Source organism: Lycorma delicatula, chromosome 1, assembly GCF_047948215.1.
Source record: "Lycorma delicatula isolate Av1 chromosome 1, ASM4794821v1, whole genome shotgun sequence".
In the NCBI taxonomy this organism is placed as follows: domain Eukaryota; kingdom Metazoa; phylum Arthropoda; class Insecta; order Hemiptera; family Fulgoridae; genus Lycorma; species Lycorma delicatula.
Window position 1 is genome coordinate 383,102,602 of NC_134455.1, and position 23,090 is coordinate 383,125,691.

Sequence of the window (23,090 nt, forward strand, 5' to 3'; positions counted from 1 at the left end):
GAAAATGAAAATTTCAGCTAATTCACATAGTCTACTACAGTCTGCTATTAGTCTGCTTTTACTTTAGGGTATTGTCTGTTTTGCAATATTTATTTCATAGATTAGTAAGTAGAATGTGCTTAAAAATTGCTCACAAAAATTATAAATTAACTGTAAAACTTTAATTTCATGTGAAAAAAATATTGAAAAATAAATATAAAATTTTAAATAGATGTAAAAATAAATCAGTAATCATATCAATATTTACAGATGTTCGGGTATGTTAATTTCTTTAAATGAATTCTGCTACTTTCATAAGATTGTGCTTGAGCTTCATGTACAGACATTGGAAAGTTTTGTCGAATGATAAACTTTCCTGAGCTAATTAGACAGGAACATGATTAAGTACTTTATATAGATGCCCCATTTTTTAATGCCCTATTTTTATTTAACTACATCTCCTAAAATATTACACATATAGACATGAAACAAAAAGTAAATTAAAGCTGTCTCATTAAGTTACAATAAAAATCACATACATGTGCTCCACCAGTCACACGAATATCCAGCCGATAGGCAATTTCTTGCTACGTATAGGCATTACGAATGCTCTCACACAGCTCCTGGATGCTTGCTACTTGTCATACACACCCTGTCTTTGACAAAACCCCAGAAGAAGTCCAGAGAGGTTATGTGGTTATGTCTGGCGATCTTGGTGGCCAGGAAATTGAACCCCCTCTAAAACTACCTACCAGAAAACATCTCATCCAGACTTTCCCTTATCTCAATGAGGCAGTGCGAGGGAGTCCCATCTTGCTGGAAGAAGATTAGGATGCCTATGCTCAATTTGTAGGGGAACGCAAACTGCTCCAACATGTCAAGATTCCTGGTAGATGGATTGGAAGAGGTGATTCAATTACCTGGCCACCCAGATCACCAGATATAACCCCTTTGGTTGTCAAAGACAGTGTATATACAACAAAAGGGGGTTAGCAAACATCCAGAAGCTGTGCAAGAGCATTCAGAATTTCATTCCAACCATCACACCAGAAATTCTTCAACAAACATAGCAAGAAATCACCTATCGGCTGGATATTCTTCATGTGACTGGTGGGGGACATGTGGAAGTGATGTGATTTTTTGTTCTAACTTGATGAGACAGCCTTTAATTTTTGTTTCACGTCAATATGTGTAATATTTTGGATAGGGAATTTCAAATGGGACAACCTGTATAATCTAAAGACGCCATCAGAGAAAAGACTCTTTGAATTCTGTATACTGTTTTCTATATTTTTTAAGCATTGCTGTCAGTTTACTTAATATACTTGTGGAAGGACCTGTTTACAAATCATCTTTTTGCTTTATAAAAAAGGCTAATATATATTGAAAAAAAATGAGGTATACAAACAATTGCTCTAAGGAAACTCTATATCCAGAAGGAATACAATCTTACACTATAGGCCAATATAGTATGATTACACTCCTTCACCAATAATTTTATTTTAAGGTGCTCACCATCTCATGTCTGTAATTTATAATTTCATCCTAACTTTCAAATAAAAGGAATGCATTTCTAATGTTGAATATTTTCTAATTCTAAACAATTATTTAGGAGAGATTAGAGACTTTGCTTTACCCAATATATACTGCGCAAGAGTGCACCACCCCTTCTTGTACCTCCATTTGTCAAATGGCAACCCCCTCTTTCGTGGTAGTTAAATGACAATGTTGGTACTACGTAAATGACAATGTTGGTACTATGTTCTTGTGCCTATTCTAACAAATTCATCATTAATTAATTACTATATACTTTTCATAAAACTTAATTACTTACTAATCATGTGGAAAGGGGAATTTACTCATAAAATTAAATAACAAATTAAAGAAGGATACAACATCATACTATAAATAAGATTTTTTGAAAAAAAATATAATTTTTAACTGAAAAAATTAAGATTTTATTATACTTTAATGAAAAAAGCTAATCAAAACTTAAAACAAAAAACACCATTTATTGTATACATATATTACACTTTTACTAAATAACAACTATTATGGTACAACAATATGTATATTAAAATACAATTATGTACAAAATTAAAACCAATACTTTAGTGATGATATATAAATAGACAAATGGCAGAATATTTATAGCAGTTCCTTTTAATCTTAAAACATCTTTACATATAGTTATTAGGTAACAACATCAGGCTGTCCGTGAGGCAGTAGAATCCTTGAAGAACTGTCAAAACAGAAAAAAAAGATTTATAGGAAAGATTTATATTTCATATTACTACTCTTATAATAAATTGTACTATATAATACAATACTGATGAACAAAAAAATAAAATAAAACTGACAGTTTACCAATTAAATTAAGAACTTTAGATTGTGACAAATTTAATTAAAATTACCTAATAAATTTCTTAGTCTCTCTTACTTATTATTTAGTCTTTAATATTATTTATCTTTCATTATAAAGACTGATCAAAACAACTTCTATTCTTTCCCTTCCTAACCAAAGAAAATTTATGTGACCCTTCCTGACCACCCTATCTTCTTTCCTTCATTACTTCACAAGGAAAAAAATACTTTGCAGTATTTTCTGGTAGGGCAGCCTTCATAATGTGACAGTACCACAATACTATTTATCTCAGGTAATGGTTGAGCTCATAATGTAGTTATATCATAATGCCAATGATATTTTATCATAATGATTGTAATCCAGATATATTTTTTTGTTTAACAAAATTCTTCTGAGGTATCTTCTTGGTATTCTTGATGACTGAAATGTTCACGACTCCTTGCTGTATTAGTGCTGGTGTGAAAACAGTTTACAATTTTATTTGTGTGAATGCTTATTTCTCTTAATTGACAAAAACTATACTAATGGCATAACCAGTATAGTACAGTTTCAGTTGTCCATTCCTTCACTGATTTTATTTCTGGACTAATGGATGCTTTTAAGTATCCAAATGGATTGGACTTTGCAGTATGGATTATGTCTGGTAATAACACCATAAGATCTCATTTTTAGGCAGTCAGGCATAATTCCCTTAGCATGATCAAGCCTAAATCCACAGAATAAATACTAGGAAAGAAGGAATCAAGAATAAGAAAAAGTGATGGCCAGTGAGAAAGGAAACTTACCCATAATGTGCCAATTAAACATCTTTCAGAGGATCCCCATGGAATTTTGTTGTAACCGCTTTTGACACAAGTTTAATATCCCTGGAATTACTGACTAGTAAAGCTTGGTGTTTCTATGCTTTCATTTTTATAATTAGCTTTGCGCAATGTTTCTTAGAATATTCTTTTTTATTGAATATTCTTCTTTTATTCTTTTACTTCTCATTTTTTTTTATTGAAATTTATCAAACTTTTTTTTTATCATACTCTTCAATTGACCAGTGAAGGGGCCACTTCAATGCCAGCATAGAGCGAGGTGAGTGCTGCACAATAGCAGAAAGTTTTCAACTTTTTATTTTTTTCAACACTTTACTTTTTTTTACGCAAAAAATAATGAATAATCCAAGTGCAAAAATATAACATAATTTGTCAAGTTTTGTAGTTCTCTACTTTACATATTTTACTTCTTTTACTTATAAGTATGAGTGATTTTTTTTCTACATGGAATAAGTGTAGTATAACCATTTATATGGACACCTGAGCCAATTCAGCGCAAGGATATTTTAAATACGCACATTTATATTTTATGAAAACTTTGGATTCCTTTTGTAATTTTGGTACGATTTTCTACAGTATTCTGAAATAAAGACAGAATGAATTACATTTTTCAAATTGAAAAATTTTACTTTTCTTATGGGCTCATAGATATAAATTAGATGAAAGACGTTAAGTTTTCATATTGTCATATTATTGTACTCACATACAACAATGTGTACTACTGTAGCTACTGTTATAGCTACAATAGTACACAAAACTATCCCATTAAAAGAAATGTGATATAATGTTAGCGTGTAAGCCTATTTCCATTTTACTAATCTATTTTCTTTAAATTTGATCTTATTGTATATAAAGTTTAAATTTATTGTTAATACAAGTATTAAAAACAATTTCAAATAAAATTCTACATTTTACCATTACACTTTTATTGTGATCTCGATAAGAAAAATGACGACCTGATCATCTGGACTTTTTGATTTATCTGTCCTTGTGTAGTCCAAACAATCAGGGTTATTATAGTAGTTTGTATGTAACCTAAAATATAATGCTTTTATTATTATTATTATATTTTTATTAGGCAAATAACAAATGCTTTAATAGAAAATTAAATGTTTAATCGTGCAAATTTAAAACCAAACTTACTGAACCATCTACTTTTTTTTTTTTTAGTAATTTCCTGCGACTATTACAGGGTGAATTTTATGTTGTACTGACTCAATTACAGGGTGAATCAAAAGTTGAATTTATTTTATTCTACACCTACAATAACCTTACTATTGCTTATATGTATATAATTTAATCAAGGCTAAACTTATTTACTATTAAGGCATTCTTGAATGAAGTAAAAACATTTTTGTTTAAAAATTTTTTTATTCTTTTTAAAAAGATGTTTATCATTATGAATACCTAATACATAAGAAACGTTTTCTATAAACCTCTGTATACCTAACTGTTTTATTCCTGGCACCATAAACAAAAATCTATAACAGATTTCATATTTCCGTATTCTGACATGTCTAATAGTAATACTTCTTCTGTAACATAAAACCTATTTCAAACTTTATTTTTTAAATTATGTTTTCCAAAATAGACAGTCTTGTATACAAAAGATTATCAATTTACGATGAACTGCTCATCATATCTAGAATTTTAGAGCAAAAGTAACAAAGTTAATTTCTTTGTAAATGTAATTATATTAACATACAAAAGAAAATAAATATGAATATATGATTTCATGTCGTTTTTATTTCTAGCAATCTAATTCCTTCCATTTTAAACCTTTGAGGACCAGACCTTTTTTGGAGACAATTTTACCATGGGAATCAAGATTTTTAGAATCGTTACTCTGTTTTGTGTTAAACCTGAAATTGAATGATTTTTGACAAGAAATTTTAGTCAAATTTGTAAAATTAAATTTTTTAAACTGTAACTCAGAACACGAATCACTATCAGATTGAACATTTCTAAGTTCCTGATCAACCTTTGAAATGCGTTATTATAGTAACTAACTAATAAATATTTTCCTGAAAAATATTATGATCCGAACGTCACAAATAATTAAAAATAATGATAAACGCACAATGTTCTCGGCTCATCTACGTACTATTCAACGCACCAATAAATATAGTATTGTAAAAATCTAAATAAATAAAATAAAACATATTCCTTCTCTCTCCGAACAAACTATTATTTCATGGCCAACTCAAAACAATAACAAACTAACAATGACAAAACTGAACCTGACAAAAAAATCATCAACTGGTCTTCAAAGGGTTAAAATCTATTAGTTTTGAATTCTATTAACTCATCTAAAATTTAGAATTTTTCTATGAGAGTAATCAAGAAGTAAGACAGTTATATACATAAAATTCTACACGTTTTAAATTAATCATCAAAAAAGTAAGCACCATTAATAAGAGACTTATCAAAGCACAGCAAATAACTCAAATATTGTAGAAATTAGCCACTTGTATCATTAACCACTTCAAAACTTCTCATCAAAATGGCAGCTACTGAAGAGCTTCAAAAGGTATAGAAAAAAATATGTAAGTTGTTAGATGCCTAAAGACATAAGAGATACTGATGCAAGTCTTCACATTAAATTTATGTGAATTATTTTACATGACAGATGCATAGTGAATTCAAGCATTATTGTGGTTCAAGAGAAAGTCAACATTCTTTGCCTTTTATTCCAAATGATATTTTGTAGGTATTCTATATTTCAAACAAACACTACAGTGTTAAGCTTCAGGGAATGAATTCCACAAAACATGTAAAAAAGATTTTTTAAAACACCACTCAAAGTAAACACACTAATAGGTAAAAATAATTTTAGGATGGTATCTCAGAATAGATTTGACAAGCTTTGATGGTGATATGTAAGATAATGTGAAAGTCATAGCTTCAAATTAATAATTTGATTTTTTTCCAATTTTTTCATATGCGTGATGAATGGCCTAATGAGTGGGGATCTCATGTCAAAGTACAAATCTTTGCACCCCACTCTTTCATGCATATGAAAAAATTGGCAAAAAACATCAAATTTTTAATTTGAATCTAGCTATGATTTTCACAAACTCTTACATATCATCATCAAAGCTTGTTTTCAAATCCATTCTGAGATACCATTATTCAAATTATTTTTTATCTTTTAATGCGTTTAATTTAAGAGTAGTGTTTTAAAAATCTTTTTTACATATTTTTTATTTTTTACTTTTTAATGCATTTAATATAAGAGTGGTATTTAAAACGTTTTTTATAGAGTTTTTATTTTCTACTTTTTATTCTTTATAAGCTTATACTTCACAGCTGCACTAGCACACAGTTTTGAGCGATCTTTTGAAGTTTTCATGCCTCTGATTTCCAATACTGCAGACAAGAGTATATATAGGCAGCTTTAGAAGTTCAAATATCTTAAAATATTACTGTATATACTCATATACACTTCAAACATCACAAATCCTAGGTCTCTAGTCTCATATATTAAAATCTCTTGTGCATGCATACACTGAACCAGTCAGTAATGTCACTCAATACACCAAAGGAAATTCCAGATTTCCAAACACCAGTAATAATTTAACATAAACCACATACAATTCTATTTGAACCACCTATGTACACCTTAAACTCCATTACTCTCAGTATAACATGACTGTTATATCCATATCAGCTAAAACCTACTCACTCAGCAATCATAGATACAGTATAACCACAGTAAAATCTGAATTTACATTCATATTTTTGGTAGATCTCAGTGTTTCCATCTCTTGTAATGCTGCATTATTACATGGATTCTTTCCACAACTTTGAGCAATCCAGTTCTTGTAAATGAAGCCCCAGCAAAGATCTCACACAGCTCACTGCTGTTTATGAGGTTTCATTTCACCAACTCTCAACGCATTCAACAGATCTATGAATTTCATATCTCTTTTCTGTCTCATATTCTCCTCCAACTCAACTAATAGAAACATTCACCAGAGATGTACTGCTGACTGCATTGACTCAGGCTGGTCAAAAAGCTGATGGCTTCTAATGGCGCTAATTGACACAAACCTCCTAAGAGCAAAACATTTATACCACGATATGGCGAGTAGATGTTCTTTAATTGTCTAAAACGTGAATCAATCATGACCAGCATTTCATATGGTACCATAGATATTTCATCTATCCGGAATTCTGTATCATTCCAATGAAACTGCATTGTTCAGAGATTTCACTTCAAAGAAATTTTTTAATGCATTTTTCTTTTGGAAAAGACTCTTATTAGGGCCACTTGACTGGAGAAAGATGGAGAAATCATGCTTTTTGCATTTGATTCTTGCCATAATCTAGATGTGCATGCAGCAATTTGTTTTTTGATTCAGCACATCCTGCATTCATATGGCACTTTCATATTTTAAATTCCTACACTTTCATACAAATTTTTTTTGTCCAGCCAGAGTGTTTTGCAGGCAATTTTTTTTCACAATGTGTGCGGTTGCGTGTTTAAATTCTGTCTGCAGCAAAATTACGTTTGATTTTTTTTTTTGCAATTTTAAGGTGATTTTGATTTTAGTTTGTAATCTACGAGGAAAATGTGCACTTCTCACTTATGATTGAAGAGGAGTAATGACTTATTTACTAGCTCATAAGTATCATGAATCATCAGATGTAAATATTCAATGTAACAGTTACATGAAATTTGAATTTTTGTTTCAGCTGTAGAAAAAATACATTCGTTCAATTTATCAATTGAAACGACAATATTACAAACACAGATAATTCTTTCACTAAGAAAATATGCAGCAAGTAAATGAGGTTGCATAAGTACAAGGGGCAGTTTTTTCACTTAGAAAATATGAAAGTTTAAGTTAAGTTAATTAACGCATCTTAGTGACTTGAAAATGTGTTGCCATCAGGAACAAACCTGTATGCAAAATTTCAGAGTGAATGGATAAGTGGAAGAGCTTCAAAATTCAACTGAAAGGTTCCATACCATGAATCTCACATACATCGCATCCAAGAGTGAGTCAATTAATATAAGGGTGGTAAAAAATATCACATCTGTCTCAGAAAATGGTATACATAATCTTTTTACTCAACTTGAACTTTTTTGTCTTCATGGAGATAAGTGATAATACCACTGTAAGGGTTGTTTCAGATAAGGCGTAACATGTTACGCCTTAGGAGATGAGTATATCTCTTACCTTCAGTTAAAATGTGGCTAAACATCTGTTTCTTTTCATAACCAACTGGAAGCAGTGAAGTACTTGCAAACTATTTGTTACTGTACTTCTCTATGAGCATCCTGGGCACCTGATATGCACACATTCTTTCAATATTTCAAATAATTTCATGTAACTCAACCATGAAATTTCATAAAATCTAAGGAAAACACAAATCATGAATATTGATTCATGGAAAACCTTTTTGTTCCTCCTATACATAAGGTCTTATAAAAAAAAAACAGCTATGTGATTAAATGTTTATGTACTCATCACATGTTAATAATAGCATTCAAAAAACAAATTACAAACTGATTTCTCAATTGGCAGGCCACTTGACTAATTTAAATATAATTAAAATACATCATACATGAAACAAAAGTTCTAATAAACCCATTTTACTCAATAAGATCTGTAGTTTGTCAATGAATAAAGGTAGACTATGTGGATTAACAATGTGACAACTGCAGAGATGTATGCTTAATGTCATTGATACAGGAAAATTTTTATCTGAAAAAAGTTTTCATCTCTAGCAACTTGCTGCTTTTAATGTTTTTCTTGCATTATCCATCCTTTATAATTTAACTAATAAAATTCTTGAATCCTGATAAAAATTATCTTAATTAACCTTTAATTACTATATGTTATTTATTTTCAAATTATAATTCTTTGCTATTCATAAATATTTATCATTCACTATTCAGTACATATGCTAACATCAAAAGATTAATTATAATTCATAGTTTACAATTCATATTGGTCTTTCACTTATTTTTACCTTTCTTTTCTTCTTTCTTTCTTTTTCCTGTTTAGCCTCCGGTAACTACCATTTAGATAATTCTTCAGAGGATGAATGAGGATGATATGTATGAGTGTAAATGAAGTGTAGTCTTGTACATTCTCAGTTCGAGAATTCCTGAGATGTGTGGTTAATTGAAACCCAACTACCAAAGAACACCGGTATCCACGATCTAGTATTCAAATCCATGTAAAAATAACTGACTTTACTAGGACTTGAACGCTGTAACTCTCGACTTCCAAATCAGCTGATTTGGGAAGACGCATTAACCACTAGACCAACCCGGTGGGGGTTTCACTTATTTTTACCTAGGAAAACATTACTTTCAATACTTACAATCTTAGCTATTCAAAGTTATTGTAAACTAAAACAGATAAAAAAATAAACAAGAACCGAGGGGAAACACAATTACTAAAATTAACCAACAATTAACACAGTTAAACAAATGTGCAATAAAAGTGCGTACCAGGTAGGGTTAATAAAACCTGCCACAAATAATACAGGCCATAAGGAGCAAGCTGATTCTCGATAACTACTTGTATAAGATCTTCAAGTTCTGTAAACAAATTTCCATAGTCTGATTTTACTCATCAGCAAAACCATTACCCAGAGCTGCAATGAAAATATAAAAATAATGGGAATTTTTACATTTCAACAAGAAGTTTTTAGTTTTTATTTCTATCATCTGCAACAATTTCATTAGTAATAAACAATCCATTTTTTCAAGTACACGACAGCATAAAAATAAATAAATTATATTATATATACATATGTTTGTTCACAAATATATTTTAGTCTCGTACTACATAAAAGAACCTATTGAAATTGCAAATGAATCTCACTGGCTCAAGATTTTTTTTTAATAGACAATTTCTATAGCTACATAACAGATATTCATAGTGAATTTGATTATTTGCATTAAAATATGAATACATATATAGTTTAATAAAATTAAAAGGTTAAGTATTCAGGCTTAATAATAAAACATGTTTATACCAAAATAATTAATATTAACGTAAGTAAGCATATCTAACATAAGTAAAAAGTAATAAATACATAAATTCTTAAATTTACATTTAAGCAATATTTAAATAAATATTGGAAAATCTTTTTTATAATTTGCAGATGAATCAAGTTCTATAGTAAGGATAAGAAATAAGAAAGTTATCAAATACAATAAGTAGTGCAATCAGAATGCAGCGTCCAGTAATGGTAATAATAATAATAATAATAAAGAAATAAATATCTAATAAAACATTATTTAATAGAACTAATATTTACTGTGGTATTAATGATTAAAACATTCAGATAACTGCCAATTTGGAATGTTTAAAGGTAAAATTTTCCAACTTATCTCAATACTTTCTAATGAAATCAATTTTTATATAAAAAAGAAAGTGGTGGACAGAGAGAAAATGAAGCAAGATAGCAAGCAAGCATCATTTGTTTAACATGAACATTTTCGTTAATTCTATTCTGGATTACTCCTGGGACAAGACTGCACAAATGAGACAAATTTCTTCTACATTTCTGTAGAATACATAAGTTTTATTAACTGTACAATTAACATATTACTTCCATTCTGATGGAAAACCTTTATTATAAGGTGCCACTTGAAGGACAGGTAAATTAATTAAATGATTATTTCATAGTTCTACTGAACTGACATTTAACTATAAAAATACTGGAATGTATGTTTGTTTGAAAAAATCAGTTAAAATTGCTGTTAGAAAACAGGATAAAACATCATATTATTGTTATGTAATATATATATATAAAAAAAGTTTAATTTTTCATAAAATGTGAACCTGAAATAACTTAAAGTTTCATGACAAAGTTAAAATAAAAACTACAAACCTGAACTGTATAACTGTTTTTCCAATAGCGTGAGCCGAGTCAATATGTTGAAATGCTTTATCAAAATCATGTGGTATTAATATTTTATCTACCACAGGCTGCAGTACACCCGAATCAACTAGTTTTGATAACTCATCAAGTATTGATGCATTTAATGGAACAGTTCCCCATGATGTACTACCGAAGATTGCCTATGCAATATAGAGAAGAATTAAACATTAACTTATTAAAAATTAAAACATAAAACTTACAGAATATTTTTTTTCTATGCTACTCTATGAATAGTAGGTACTTAATGAATAGCTGGTACTTTTAGGATAAAAGTACCAGCTATATGCAACACAACATTTATTATACTAATTGACTGTTATTTTCATTTAGTTTCAGGTCTAAAGTTGGACAAAGTCTTTGGTATTTTATTTATAAATTGTATCAATTTATGAAGGGTAGCTGAAAATGTAATGCACACTGAAACATAATGGGAGAACAAATTGACAGATAAGGCAACAGGTGCTATCATCTTGTAGGGTCATTTCCCTACATAACATTCCAAAACTCACTGACCCGTACTTTCTCACCATTATTATGCAATCACGTAGGCATGCTATGTCAATGCATCTAAAACAATGGAAAAAGTGAATGCTAGTGATATTCATCACCTAATAGCTGTTAATAGTGATGAAACTATTGATCAAGTACTGTATTAGGAGGGCAATAAACTTTTGTGCATCCGAGGATGGTAAAGCGATTATTGAGGATAAACCTCGCAAACGATGCACCAAAAGGTGTGATGAATTGATTCAAACTGACCTTATCATGCTACAATGCATCATAGATAGGCATGTTGAAAGAATGACACATTATTGCACAACTGAGTTACTGTAACATGTATTCACAATGGATGTCACACAAACTCACAGAAAAGAACATACAACAATAAAAGGAATGTTGTGAACAGCTTCTGAAATTGTGATGAGACTTTTAAGTATTGTGATAAGAGATGAAACTTGGGTGCATCATTAAAACCCAGAAAAAACAGCAGATCATGGAATACCGGCACAGATTCACGACAAATAAAAAATTCAAAACAATCTTTTACAAAAAAATTCTGTTCACAGTATTCTGCGATTCCAAACATGCACAAAACTGATTATATGGAAGCCGGGTCAACTGTAAATTCTGTATAATACACAGAGATGTTAAAACACCTAAGAGAAGCCATGAGAAGCTAGGAGATGCCATGTTTAACAATCCACAGAGCCGATAATTCTGCAATAATGCTCATCTACACATATTGTCATTTTAAACAGAGGATGCATTAAAAAAATATGTATTCTTAACGGTAAATCCTTCACTAACTGATCATTAAGTGGTTGTTAAAAAACATACATCTAATTTTTTTTTCTCTTAAATATGTTTGACAAGTTAAATAATAATAAATATACTATTTATTTATGTACAAAAGTAATTAAAAAGATACCTACATGTATTATTCGAACCCATCCTGAGTATAATGAACCAAGTATAATTCCATATGTATCAGAAGCAAGTGATGAACATACAGGGGTAACAACAAAACCTTCTGGAGTACAAAGACGTAGACAGAATTGATGTGCAACAGGACCAGCATTGTTAAAAACAACATTGAATCTGTAACATCAACAACAAATTAGGCAAAAAAGCGGCTTCAGAACCTTTAATACAAATTTTCAACTTTTGTGACAGAGGTAGTATCTTTGACTTTCATGCAGAAGGTTCAAGATTTGTACTCTATCAGCTTGAAATTAATCCTTCAAGATTTTATAATTTTTATTGTTTCAAATATATTCTGTCCTATTTATTTAAAACAATTCAACAAAATAAGCAATTCCTTTTTTGTATAAACCACTATTTTAAGATTCATATTATTCTTCTGTACTATTAAAATCCAAATTATTGATCCTCAATCATAAGTTAATTATTTGATTAAACTGCTCATTAAAAGTTAAAAATAATGACTAAGGATGCAGGATCCAGTAAAGTACTTTATTAAGGTAAGATATGTCTTATCTCAAATAACCTGTACTTGGGAAATAAAAAAATATATAAAAAGCATTAAATTTTCATCATTGTTAATAGGTTTCCATTTAATAAAATGAAAAAAAGTTTTGTAAAGATTTAAATGTTCAAAAAAAAATTTGAATACTAGAAAACAATCTTCTGTTACGTAAGTATAATTTTACAAGTATAAGGATCATTAACATATTTTACCTACACTTCTATTCCTGAATTGCCAATACAAGAAAATTCTAAGGATAATTGATACACCCCCTGCGGAAAATCAGTGTTTCTCATGAATATTTTAGTTACAGTAATCAAAATAATTGAAAATAAAACAATAACTTTGTAACATATCCTCTGAAAAAAATTTCTAGGCTATCAGAATAAATTTTACTAGGCCTATTACTTTCACTGTCATTTAATTGCATATTATTAAAAAATAAAAATGAGCATTACAATAAGAAACAAACAAGTCAGGTTATCACATAAGATGCAATGTAAACCTTCAATTAGCTGACGTGGCCTCCAAAATTTCATTAAGTTTCAATATCAGTTCAATAATTTACCATAAATTGCAGTGTAAATCAACAACTTTACATAACTCAGAATTTGACATTATTAGCAATGTTGATCATAATTTAGAGGAGACCCTAATGATGCATTCTACCTTCCAGTTGACAAAAGCTGTAGAAGAGTAAATTCCAAATGTTTCAAAAATTCCCTCTAAATCCAAAAATAAAAAAGTAACTGTAATTAAGCTCTGGCTTTAGCCTATAATATGATTAAATACTAACCACGATTTGAATAAAAATTATTAATTCAGAACTATACTATATACTATACTAGTGTATATACTACATACTTTGTATATTATTAATTCAGTGTTATATTTACTCCGTAAATATAACTTTTATCAAAATGTATGTTTTTGCTAAAATATTAAAGCCTTTTATTTTAAACAAATCTATTAACAAATAGTTGAATTATGGCAGAAAATTGATGTTGTAATTTTGTGTCTTCCACTTTACATTCAATTCGATTAAATATTAATTGTTTTTATTTATTGTTAATTCTAATATTGTAAATTAGTATCAAATTAAGTAATAATTTTTTCACAATAATAGACCAAATAATTAAAAAAATAAAACAACTACCTGTGATATAATCTTACGTTAATTGTTGTAGAACATTAGGTATACTTTTCTTCTTTTTTTTAAAATATAGTTAATAATTGTTATAAGAGATCTTGAAAGTGTCCACTATTAGAGATTACACAGGTTTCCAGTCTTTTTTTGGGAGATTGTCTTAACCATTCAAAAATTCCAGAGTATTCCTAATTTCTTGAAATACAATTTGGATCTTTTGTTGAAGATCCTCAATGTTGAGTTACTGGAGTTGAATAAATGTTTCAATGGTAGAAGTCAAGAGGATTTAAATCAGGTGATTGGACAGGCCAGGGGTACTGACCCTCCGCAGCATATTCATTTTTTCATGGAAAGTTTCATGCAGGAAATCTGATAACTGAATGAAATGTGCTGGAGCTCCATCGTGGTGAAATTACATATTTCCTCTTAATTGTAGAGGTTTCAAAAATGTGGAAGATTTATGGCAAATGAGCAGTATAATTTTATCCATTTAAATGATTTGATAGAATGACAAAACCCAAAAGATAGTTAAAAATACCTAACCTACTTTGGAAGGTACCTCGAGGATTCTCGTCATTCCAGAAACCCTGGTTGTGATAGTTATGAACACCATTCCTGTTGAAAGAAGCTTCATTTTTACACTGTTACTATAATCAGCAGTAATAGTCGCTGTGTAAAATTATTTAAAAGTGGAAAATTAATACTTAATTTGAAACTAATTTACACTATCAGAATTAACGATAAATAAAAACAATTAATATTTAATTTAATTGAACATAAAGTGGAGGACATGAAAACAAACATAATTACAACATCAATTTCCTGCCGTAACTCAGCTATTTGTTAACAATTTTCAAAAAATAGAATGTCATTTTTGTTCAAAATAAAAGGCTTAATATTTTAACAACAACATACATTTTGATAAAACTTATATTTATGGAGATAACAAATTGAAAATTAAACATGGCCACCATTTTGTTATTTGCAAAGGTATTTAAGTCAGGACTTAAATACCTTTGCAAATAACTACCTTTTTTTTCTACTTTTAAAACTTTATAACAAAGACACTTACCAAATATTAATATGATTCCTCTATACGAACTTGAGATATAAATTTTTATATAAAAATAAATTACAGACATGGGGGAACGAAGGAAAAATTGCCATTTTTCCAAAGGATATTTTTACTTTAAGTTTTACAAGTAGAATCCAAAAAAGTATAACCAGCCCACCATTTTAAAACACTCTGTATATAGATATAATGCAGCTGATGATATGAATTAAGTTCGTGAAAGCACTTATCTGCTTATGTAATGAAATAAGTTAAGTCATCCATTTCAATAATTTTGTACTTGGGTTGATCTGTTAAATATAAATTAACTTATATTGGTAGAGAGGAGTATGGTTATTAAAAGAATTGATTTAAAAACAAAATATATATACACCCATGTATAATATAGTTTATGACACTCCCAGTAATGTAAGGATTCCAACACGTGGTCATATATCTAAATTTGTTCAGCCGTTGAGCTGCTATGTTGAAACAAATGTACATACATATATAAACAATAATAATTACACTCCTTTTTGGACAGTCGTATAAAAACACTAGTTACACGAATAAAGTAGATAATTTGATCTATCAAATGATTGATTTGAAAAATCTAACAGATGAATGAGTTATTTGAATGACTCACATCTCAATGCTTCATTATGAACGATTTGGAAACTCATATCTCATACATGAGGTGAAAGTTATTAAAAACAACTCATTCATCTGACAGATTTAATCAATATTTTAAATTTATTTAAACATATATATGTATACACATATTTATTTAGCCTATGACAATCTCAGTAATGTAAGGGTTCCAATGTGGTGTCATACATCTAAATCCGTTCAGCCATTGAGCTGCTACGGTGTACACACATACGTACACCCTAAATAAATTACACTCCTTTTTGGGCAGTCGTGTAAAAAATAAAAAAAAGGAATTATTAGTTAATATTTAGCAATAAAAATTTGGACAAAGCAAGCCAATGGTGGTGCGCCGGGCGGCTGCACATGGCTCCCTCCTGCTAGAAGCAGTCCATTGACAATTTACAGATTATTTAATTTTATTTCTAAGCGTAGATAATTTTTAATTATTTAATTTTCATGATGGAACTACTTCCCATCAAAAAATCATAGGATTTTTTTCTTAAATGTTTTATACACAACAAATAACAGTAACAATAATTATAAAATAAATTAATAGATTTTACTACCGTAATTCATTCAATCAATAGCTTAGCAGATCTTAAAACAACTATTTCTAATTCAAATAAATCAATACTGAAAATACTATCTATATCCATTTATAATCCTGTATGATTTCTTTTGGCCTTTTAGTTACAATTAAACACACATTAATACATATTTATATAGCCTATGACACATCATAATGTAAGCATTCAAACGCGGGGTCATACATCTAAATCGGTTCAGCCATTGAGTTGCTATGATGGAACAAATATACATACATACACCCTAAAAACAAAAAATAGATAACATACACCCTAAAAAGGTAACACTATTATAATCATAATATAAAATCCAAAATAGGGGGATTTAAGCACTCAAATTACTTAGCACGGAAAAAGTTAAAAAACAAAAACTTAAAATTGTAATATTTTGAACTATTTAAAAAAAAATTATTTCATTTAAGAAAATATTTAAAAATTAGCCTTCTTCCTCTGTTACAGATTGAGGACTATGTCCACACTCTATTATCTTAATAAAAACGATTTCATGTTGAAGCAGAACATTTTCCTTAGGAAAAATTTATAATCCTCCTAATCATTCAAATACATCAGTAAAAATATAAAATTAAAATGTATAAGAGATTTACAAACCGTTCCTTTGAAAGCTGATTCTCTATATCAGCTGTTTCAAGTGGAATCACTTCACTTGCTCCCAAAGCCTTCATAACTGGTGATGCTCGGTTAAGGCAAGTAACTGTAACTGCGGCATTCCAACTATGACATAATTGAGTGATTATGACACCAACACCAGTACTACCACAGTGAACAAGAATTCTGTAAAAAAAGAAGTACCAATATGTGGGAATGTTCTTTTACCAAAATATTTAATGATAAATAAGATGTTTATTTCTTTATTTATCTATCCAAATTATATAGGAAAACTCCCATGGATACAAATATATAAGTAACTTAAGTCAGACTTCACTACAATAATCAAACTAAATATTATTCAAATAACAAATTTCTAGATAAATCAGGAATTGAAAATTCACTAGTATTACAAATGTCAAACCAGTCAGTGTGACAATTACAAAGTATAGATAATTGAGATATCTGTGATCTCCATTTTAAATTTTAGTTATATTAAAATAATAATTATTGTGCTTAAGATAATGACTTGGGATATTATATATATATTGATCCGATCACCTTGAAAGGATTGATTTTAGAAAAATAATTTATCAACCAGTTTTCCAGTTACTACCACCAAAAAATACCAGTATCCACACTCAAATATGTATAAAAGCAACTGCCTTTACAAGAACTTGAACCTTAGAACTCTCAACTTTGAAAACCAGCTGAATTTGGGTGACGAGTTTAACCCCACTAGACTAACCTGGCAGGTTAACAAATAGGAATGTTAAAATAACTGTAATAGATGAGAACAGTCGAAACCATCACTAACCATTCTAAGGACAAACATTAAATCAATTATATCAAAAGATGATTCGAAATTAGGGCTTCTCAATAAGTTCAAAATTTAACTATATGATCGATTAGATAATGCATTGGTTCACCCACTTTGTACACAGAATATCTTAAAAAAGTGTGACAGGTTTTTTAAGCAACTTTTTAAACACTTGATTTGAGGTATCCAGGTAACTGAACAATATGTTAAAGCAAATTATATGAAAAAAATGCAATGTTCTAAAGATTCAATACATTTCAAATTTTTTGTAAATATTTTATTAAAATTAACCTTTACAATAGCTTTAGAGACAATATATTCAACAAGGTAATGGAATGTTAGTTTACTCAATAAATATACTAAGATCTTTAACAAATGAAATCTTTTGGAGAGAAGTGCCATTTACAATGTAATTACGATCAGCATTAACATAAAATACAATATGAAAACATTTATCAATATTGCAACAAATCTCATTATACTCGCATCATTTTTATAAAGCATAATCACTTTGAACTAACTTAATACCAATAGGGTTATTTATTATTTTTTAAGGTTTTAAATCATCTTGATTTAAAATTTGCAAAATTTGTGCAACTTGAATAATTAAACTAACCTCATTTATATGAAGTTAACAGGATGGAGGACCGAAATGAGTACCTTGACAAACTTTTGTTTGTTCCATGAATTGGTCTTGATAAATTATTTATTTTGACTAGCTGAATTCTATTCATAAGAAATGAATGAAACCATAGAAAGTAAAAGTCCATTAAATCCAAAAACTGATAATTTCTTAAGTAGGCTGATATTTACAACATCAAACGCCCAAAAAAAGTTAGAATAAAGGGCATCAACAATAAAGAAAACCATGCTGTTAAATTTCTTAATATACAAAGTGACCTTACTGTACACTAATTTGTCCAACAGTTTAGCTACAACATTGCACTTGCAATAGTCTATTAATTTCTAACATCAGATATTTCACCACTTCTATATACCAGCATTACTAAATTTTTCAAATAGTGAAAAACTTTCCAATTTTTAATGAGTAATTGAACACCTTCATAAGAAGCAGTATAAAGAATGATTATACATTTTTTAATCTAGAGTGGATGAATATTCCCAAGGAAAAGCTTGATATTTCATCCAATTCAATTATACCCTTATTTATTTTGTCATCAGTAAGCGCAGTATTACTAAAACAATCACAATATTCTGGCATATTAATTGAAAGATCATAATATTCTGACATATTAATTGAAAGTATTAGAATATACACTAACAAATTTATTAGAAAATAAATTAACAATATCCTGCCCATTATTAGCTTCAATACTGTTATGCTTTTATTAGTTCAGCTGAAAACCATTTTGGAAACTTAATCTCACTAATTGAGATTTTTTGAACATGTTTTTCTACCATAGCATTAAAGGTATCATGAACTAGATTATCAAAATCATTATGAAAAAAAATCAACATCTTTAAAGATAACATTGTCGTAGAGATCATCAAAAATACTTTCAAAATTTTCATTTTTAAATTCATATAAGATATTTTATTTTAGTAGAGCAATTAACAAAAGATAAGGTGGTAATGTCTAATGGATAACAAAAAGGTTCACATTCAAATATTTCATCATTATATGATTTTTTGAGATTTTCTCTTGAAGTATGTGGGATTTTAAGATTAGATTGGTTTCTGCAGACATCGACAAATTTCTGTCCATTTTTGTTTGTTTTCTTTTGGGCAGGACATTTTCTGATGATGTCGTGGTTATTTTCTTTTTCTGCCTAGCAGAGCATTAAAGTCACTTCAATTGTCACCAACTGTTTAACAGGGTTTTTGGGGATGTTATTTACAGTCAGGTCAAGTAGATCCCAGAACGTTTCACTTTCTTTATGGTCTTTGGAGAGTTATTTTTATTATTAGTGAGTGCATGGGCGTTTATTATAGTGTAGATTTTATTAGATGCTTTTAGGGTGGATGTTGAGATTCTTGGGGATTGTGACTTGAATCCTTATATGGATTTTATTATTTTGAGGCTGATTAAAAAGCCTGTTCCAAGCTGTGGAATATTTTTCATCATTTTTCCCAGGTATACCTTTGTAGAACCTATAGATTCGATGACACTATATTTATATATATATATAGTTGAGATTCCATGGCATCCTAGTTAGTGTGTCTTAATTTCTGCAGACTAATGATGAGAATTTTGTATTGGTCCATTAGGACAGTTATACCAGTCTGCACGAGCAAGTTTACATTATGTAGAAGTGAAGGTGATCTTGCTTTGATTTGATTTTGGACCTCGTATTTTCTTGTTCGTGTGTGCAGTGTTGGGGCATCCCAGTGCTTCCGATCACATTTACCTTCTCACTGCCAGTCCACCATATCCGAATGCTGCCTTCTCTGAGCTCTGGTGTTGCTTTGTTCAGCTGGTGGAATATTTCTCAAAAGACTGTTGACTGTCAAGGGGTCACCTGCGGTAGGACTAGGTCCCGAGTTACAACTCTAGATGTGATCTAGTGAGGTGTGATTTGATGATAAATGAAGCTGTGAAATTTGCTTAAATTCAGTTCACAAGAAAAATTTCTTCTATTTGTTCTGGATATATCCAGGCACACCTCGGAGAGGCTCAATCACATTTTTGTTAAAGTTGTTACTTTGAAGAGAAAAGTTACAAAGTCTGATCCTAAACATTATGCCCTAACTGATAAATATATATAGAGCCTGATTTTTTTTGTGGAAAAATAGTTTAGGTAAAAATTCATTGTTTAATTTTATTTTTTGTTTAGTTACTGCAGTTAGAAGTGCTTAGAATGCAACACTGTAATTTAACAAACTTAATTGTGTAATATTTACAAAGATGATTTCTTTTTAAAAAACTTGAGTTAATATTAAAAAGTTACTATTCTTTCTTTCATGAATTTCTTCTTTATAAACAATTTATTGTACAGAATAAATACATGATGAAACATCTAACGTTCTAGAATGGAGTTCCACAGCCCAGTATAAAATTTATAATTATCGTAAAAGTAACAAAAATCAATCACTTTTTTTAAAAAAACTATGTTAATGGTGATTATTTTTATCGGAGTCAACTTACAAAAATAAAAATTTATAGTACTGAAAAAACTGTATATCATTTTTTTACAATTTATATAGAGCAGCCTTTTTTAAGGTGGTTTTATTATTTAATTATGAAACGAAATCTACATACTTTTTTCCTTTGGCAGTGGCAGGACCAATATTAGCTCTGTTAACTACAGCATCCCAAGCAACAGAACCAGAATATGGTATTGATGCAGATCCTTCAAATCCAAGACAACGAGGTTTCCGACTAACCCAGCAATCTTTTACTACAACTAAATCACTAAGCATACCAGGAGCCCACGGAGGTACCACAGCCCACACCTATTAAACAATAATAAGTGATGTAAAGCTATGTAAAATCTGCCATCTAAAATCAAAGTTTGCATCATTAATACAATTAATTTAATTAAATTAAATATACAATTCCACAACTAAATTTAACACAGAACTTCTCTAAGTGTGGTTATATTATGTAAGATAAACTGCAAGTCTAGGTGAGCTGCATATTTGGTTGACAGAAGCTTGTAACCATAGATGCAGTCATGATTTCTAGGATTTGGGATGAAATCACTTAAGACGGGAGAAATAAAATGAAGACACACACACACATATACACACACCCCCACACACAAATGAATATATACATATAAAATTTAGTATAAGTTGATTAAATTTTATGAAGAGTAGGAAATTTGCTGGCTGTATGCAATCTTAGATGCAACTATAGACACTGGTGTGGCTTTTTGGGAGATCCTTGGATAAAAACAAAAACCATACAAACAATACAATCACATAAACATATAAAAAATAAAAACGTGCAATCTCACAAACAGTCACCTCTTCTGAGGCCTATTATAAAAGCGGTTGACTTCCTGGCTATTAAAAACTACCAGCATAATGGTATCACAAAAGAAGGAATAAAGAAAAATGAAAGGAAAATGATGACCGTCCCATATAACTACCTCTTAATGATAATTTAAATCTTACTGTGAATCCTAGTACAATATCAGATTACATTTACAATACTGATGAAATACAAAATGTTCATTATAACTAAAGATATATTAAACATAAATTTACATTTTATACAGATATTGACCGGTGAAAGAAAACAAAAGAACACACCTCATCTCCAACATCAACTCTTGTTACACCATTGCCAATTTCCACAACAATACCAGCACAATCTCTTCCCAGGACAACAGGCAACTCTCCTTTAACATTCTGCAAATAAAAAGCATACTTTGAAGAGATATGTTATGTCTAGATAAATCCCTATTGTATGTTCCAGAACTGTGAACATTGACTTTTAAACATAAAACACTTAAAACAAGTTAACACAGAATTTAAAATTAGTTTTTCGTTTCTATTGGTAAACAATAACCATTTAAAATTTAAATATTTAAAAAATCTAAATTTAAAATAAGTTGACATCTCACAGTCATCAGGCAGGCCTCGGTTGGGATGCCACCAATGTAAATACCTCAGCAGACATTTGAATCAGTAAAATATATATTAAACTTAGCCTTCACGTAGGCTTCAAACGGACATCTTCACATCCAACCTAACCAAAACCAAGGAAGCGAGAACCCCGCACCTAGTAAAGAATTGACAACACCGTTTGTGACTGCAAATGCCTCAGAACGAACGAGTTTTAAGTTATATCAGTGTTATACTCATACCGATCAAAATTATGTCTTGCACAACATAGAAATTCAGAGCTAAACCTAAAAGAGTCTACCAATTTAGGTCTCCTAACAAAGAGAACACAACCTCATTCCGGTCCGCACAGGAGTCGGGGACAAACCCTGCACCCCCACCCAGTTCCATCATGGTGATTTGCATGGGCACATTACCAAGTCACGATCAGGACCACCGTCGGCGGAGGGAAGCCACACTCCTGGTCACATACTCCCTAGGGCAGTCCAATGTTATGGGCAGGATTTTCTCGTGCTTCTCGACCAGTGGTTGTGAGGGAGTTTCCCCTGTAACTTACATGTTGGCGGCTGCTGTTTCCGAACCGCCATCAGTTGTGGTTGGCTCCATGGACTCAATGTCCACAGCTATCAATACCT

The 23,090-nt window shown here is 29.9% G+C and overlaps 1 protein-coding gene across 4 annotated transcripts in view; it reads right to left on the reverse strand.

Annotated features, from left to right (window-relative positions):
- Window positions 1–1,971: 1,971 nt before the first annotated feature.
- LOC142317314 (NAD(P)H oxidoreductase RTN4IP1, mitochondrial-like) overlaps window positions 1,972–23,090 on the reverse strand; it is a 50,762-nt gene continuing 29,643 nt past the window's right edge. For 2 of the 4 annotated variants that reach the window (XM_075353752.1, XM_075353753.1), the window contains exons 6-11: window positions 22,141–22,239; window positions 21,143–21,336; window positions 17,106–17,288; window positions 12,510–12,675; window positions 11,026–11,216; window positions 1,972–2,221 (exon numbers count right to left, since the gene is read on the reverse strand). In XM_075353752.1, coding sequence (XP_075209867.1) covers window positions 2,173–2,221; window positions 11,026–11,216; window positions 12,510–12,675; window positions 17,106–17,288; window positions 21,143–21,336; window positions 22,141–22,239 — 882 coding nt within the window. In that variant the 3' untranslated portion in view covers window positions 1,972–2,172. Of the gene's footprint in view, window positions 2,222–4,611; window positions 4,808–9,634; window positions 9,781–11,025; window positions 11,217–12,509; window positions 12,676–17,105; window positions 17,289–21,142; window positions 21,337–22,140; window positions 22,240–23,090 lie in introns of all 4 variants that reach the window. The other 2 variants (XR_012754702.1, XR_012754701.1) reach the window with 2 other exon arrangements.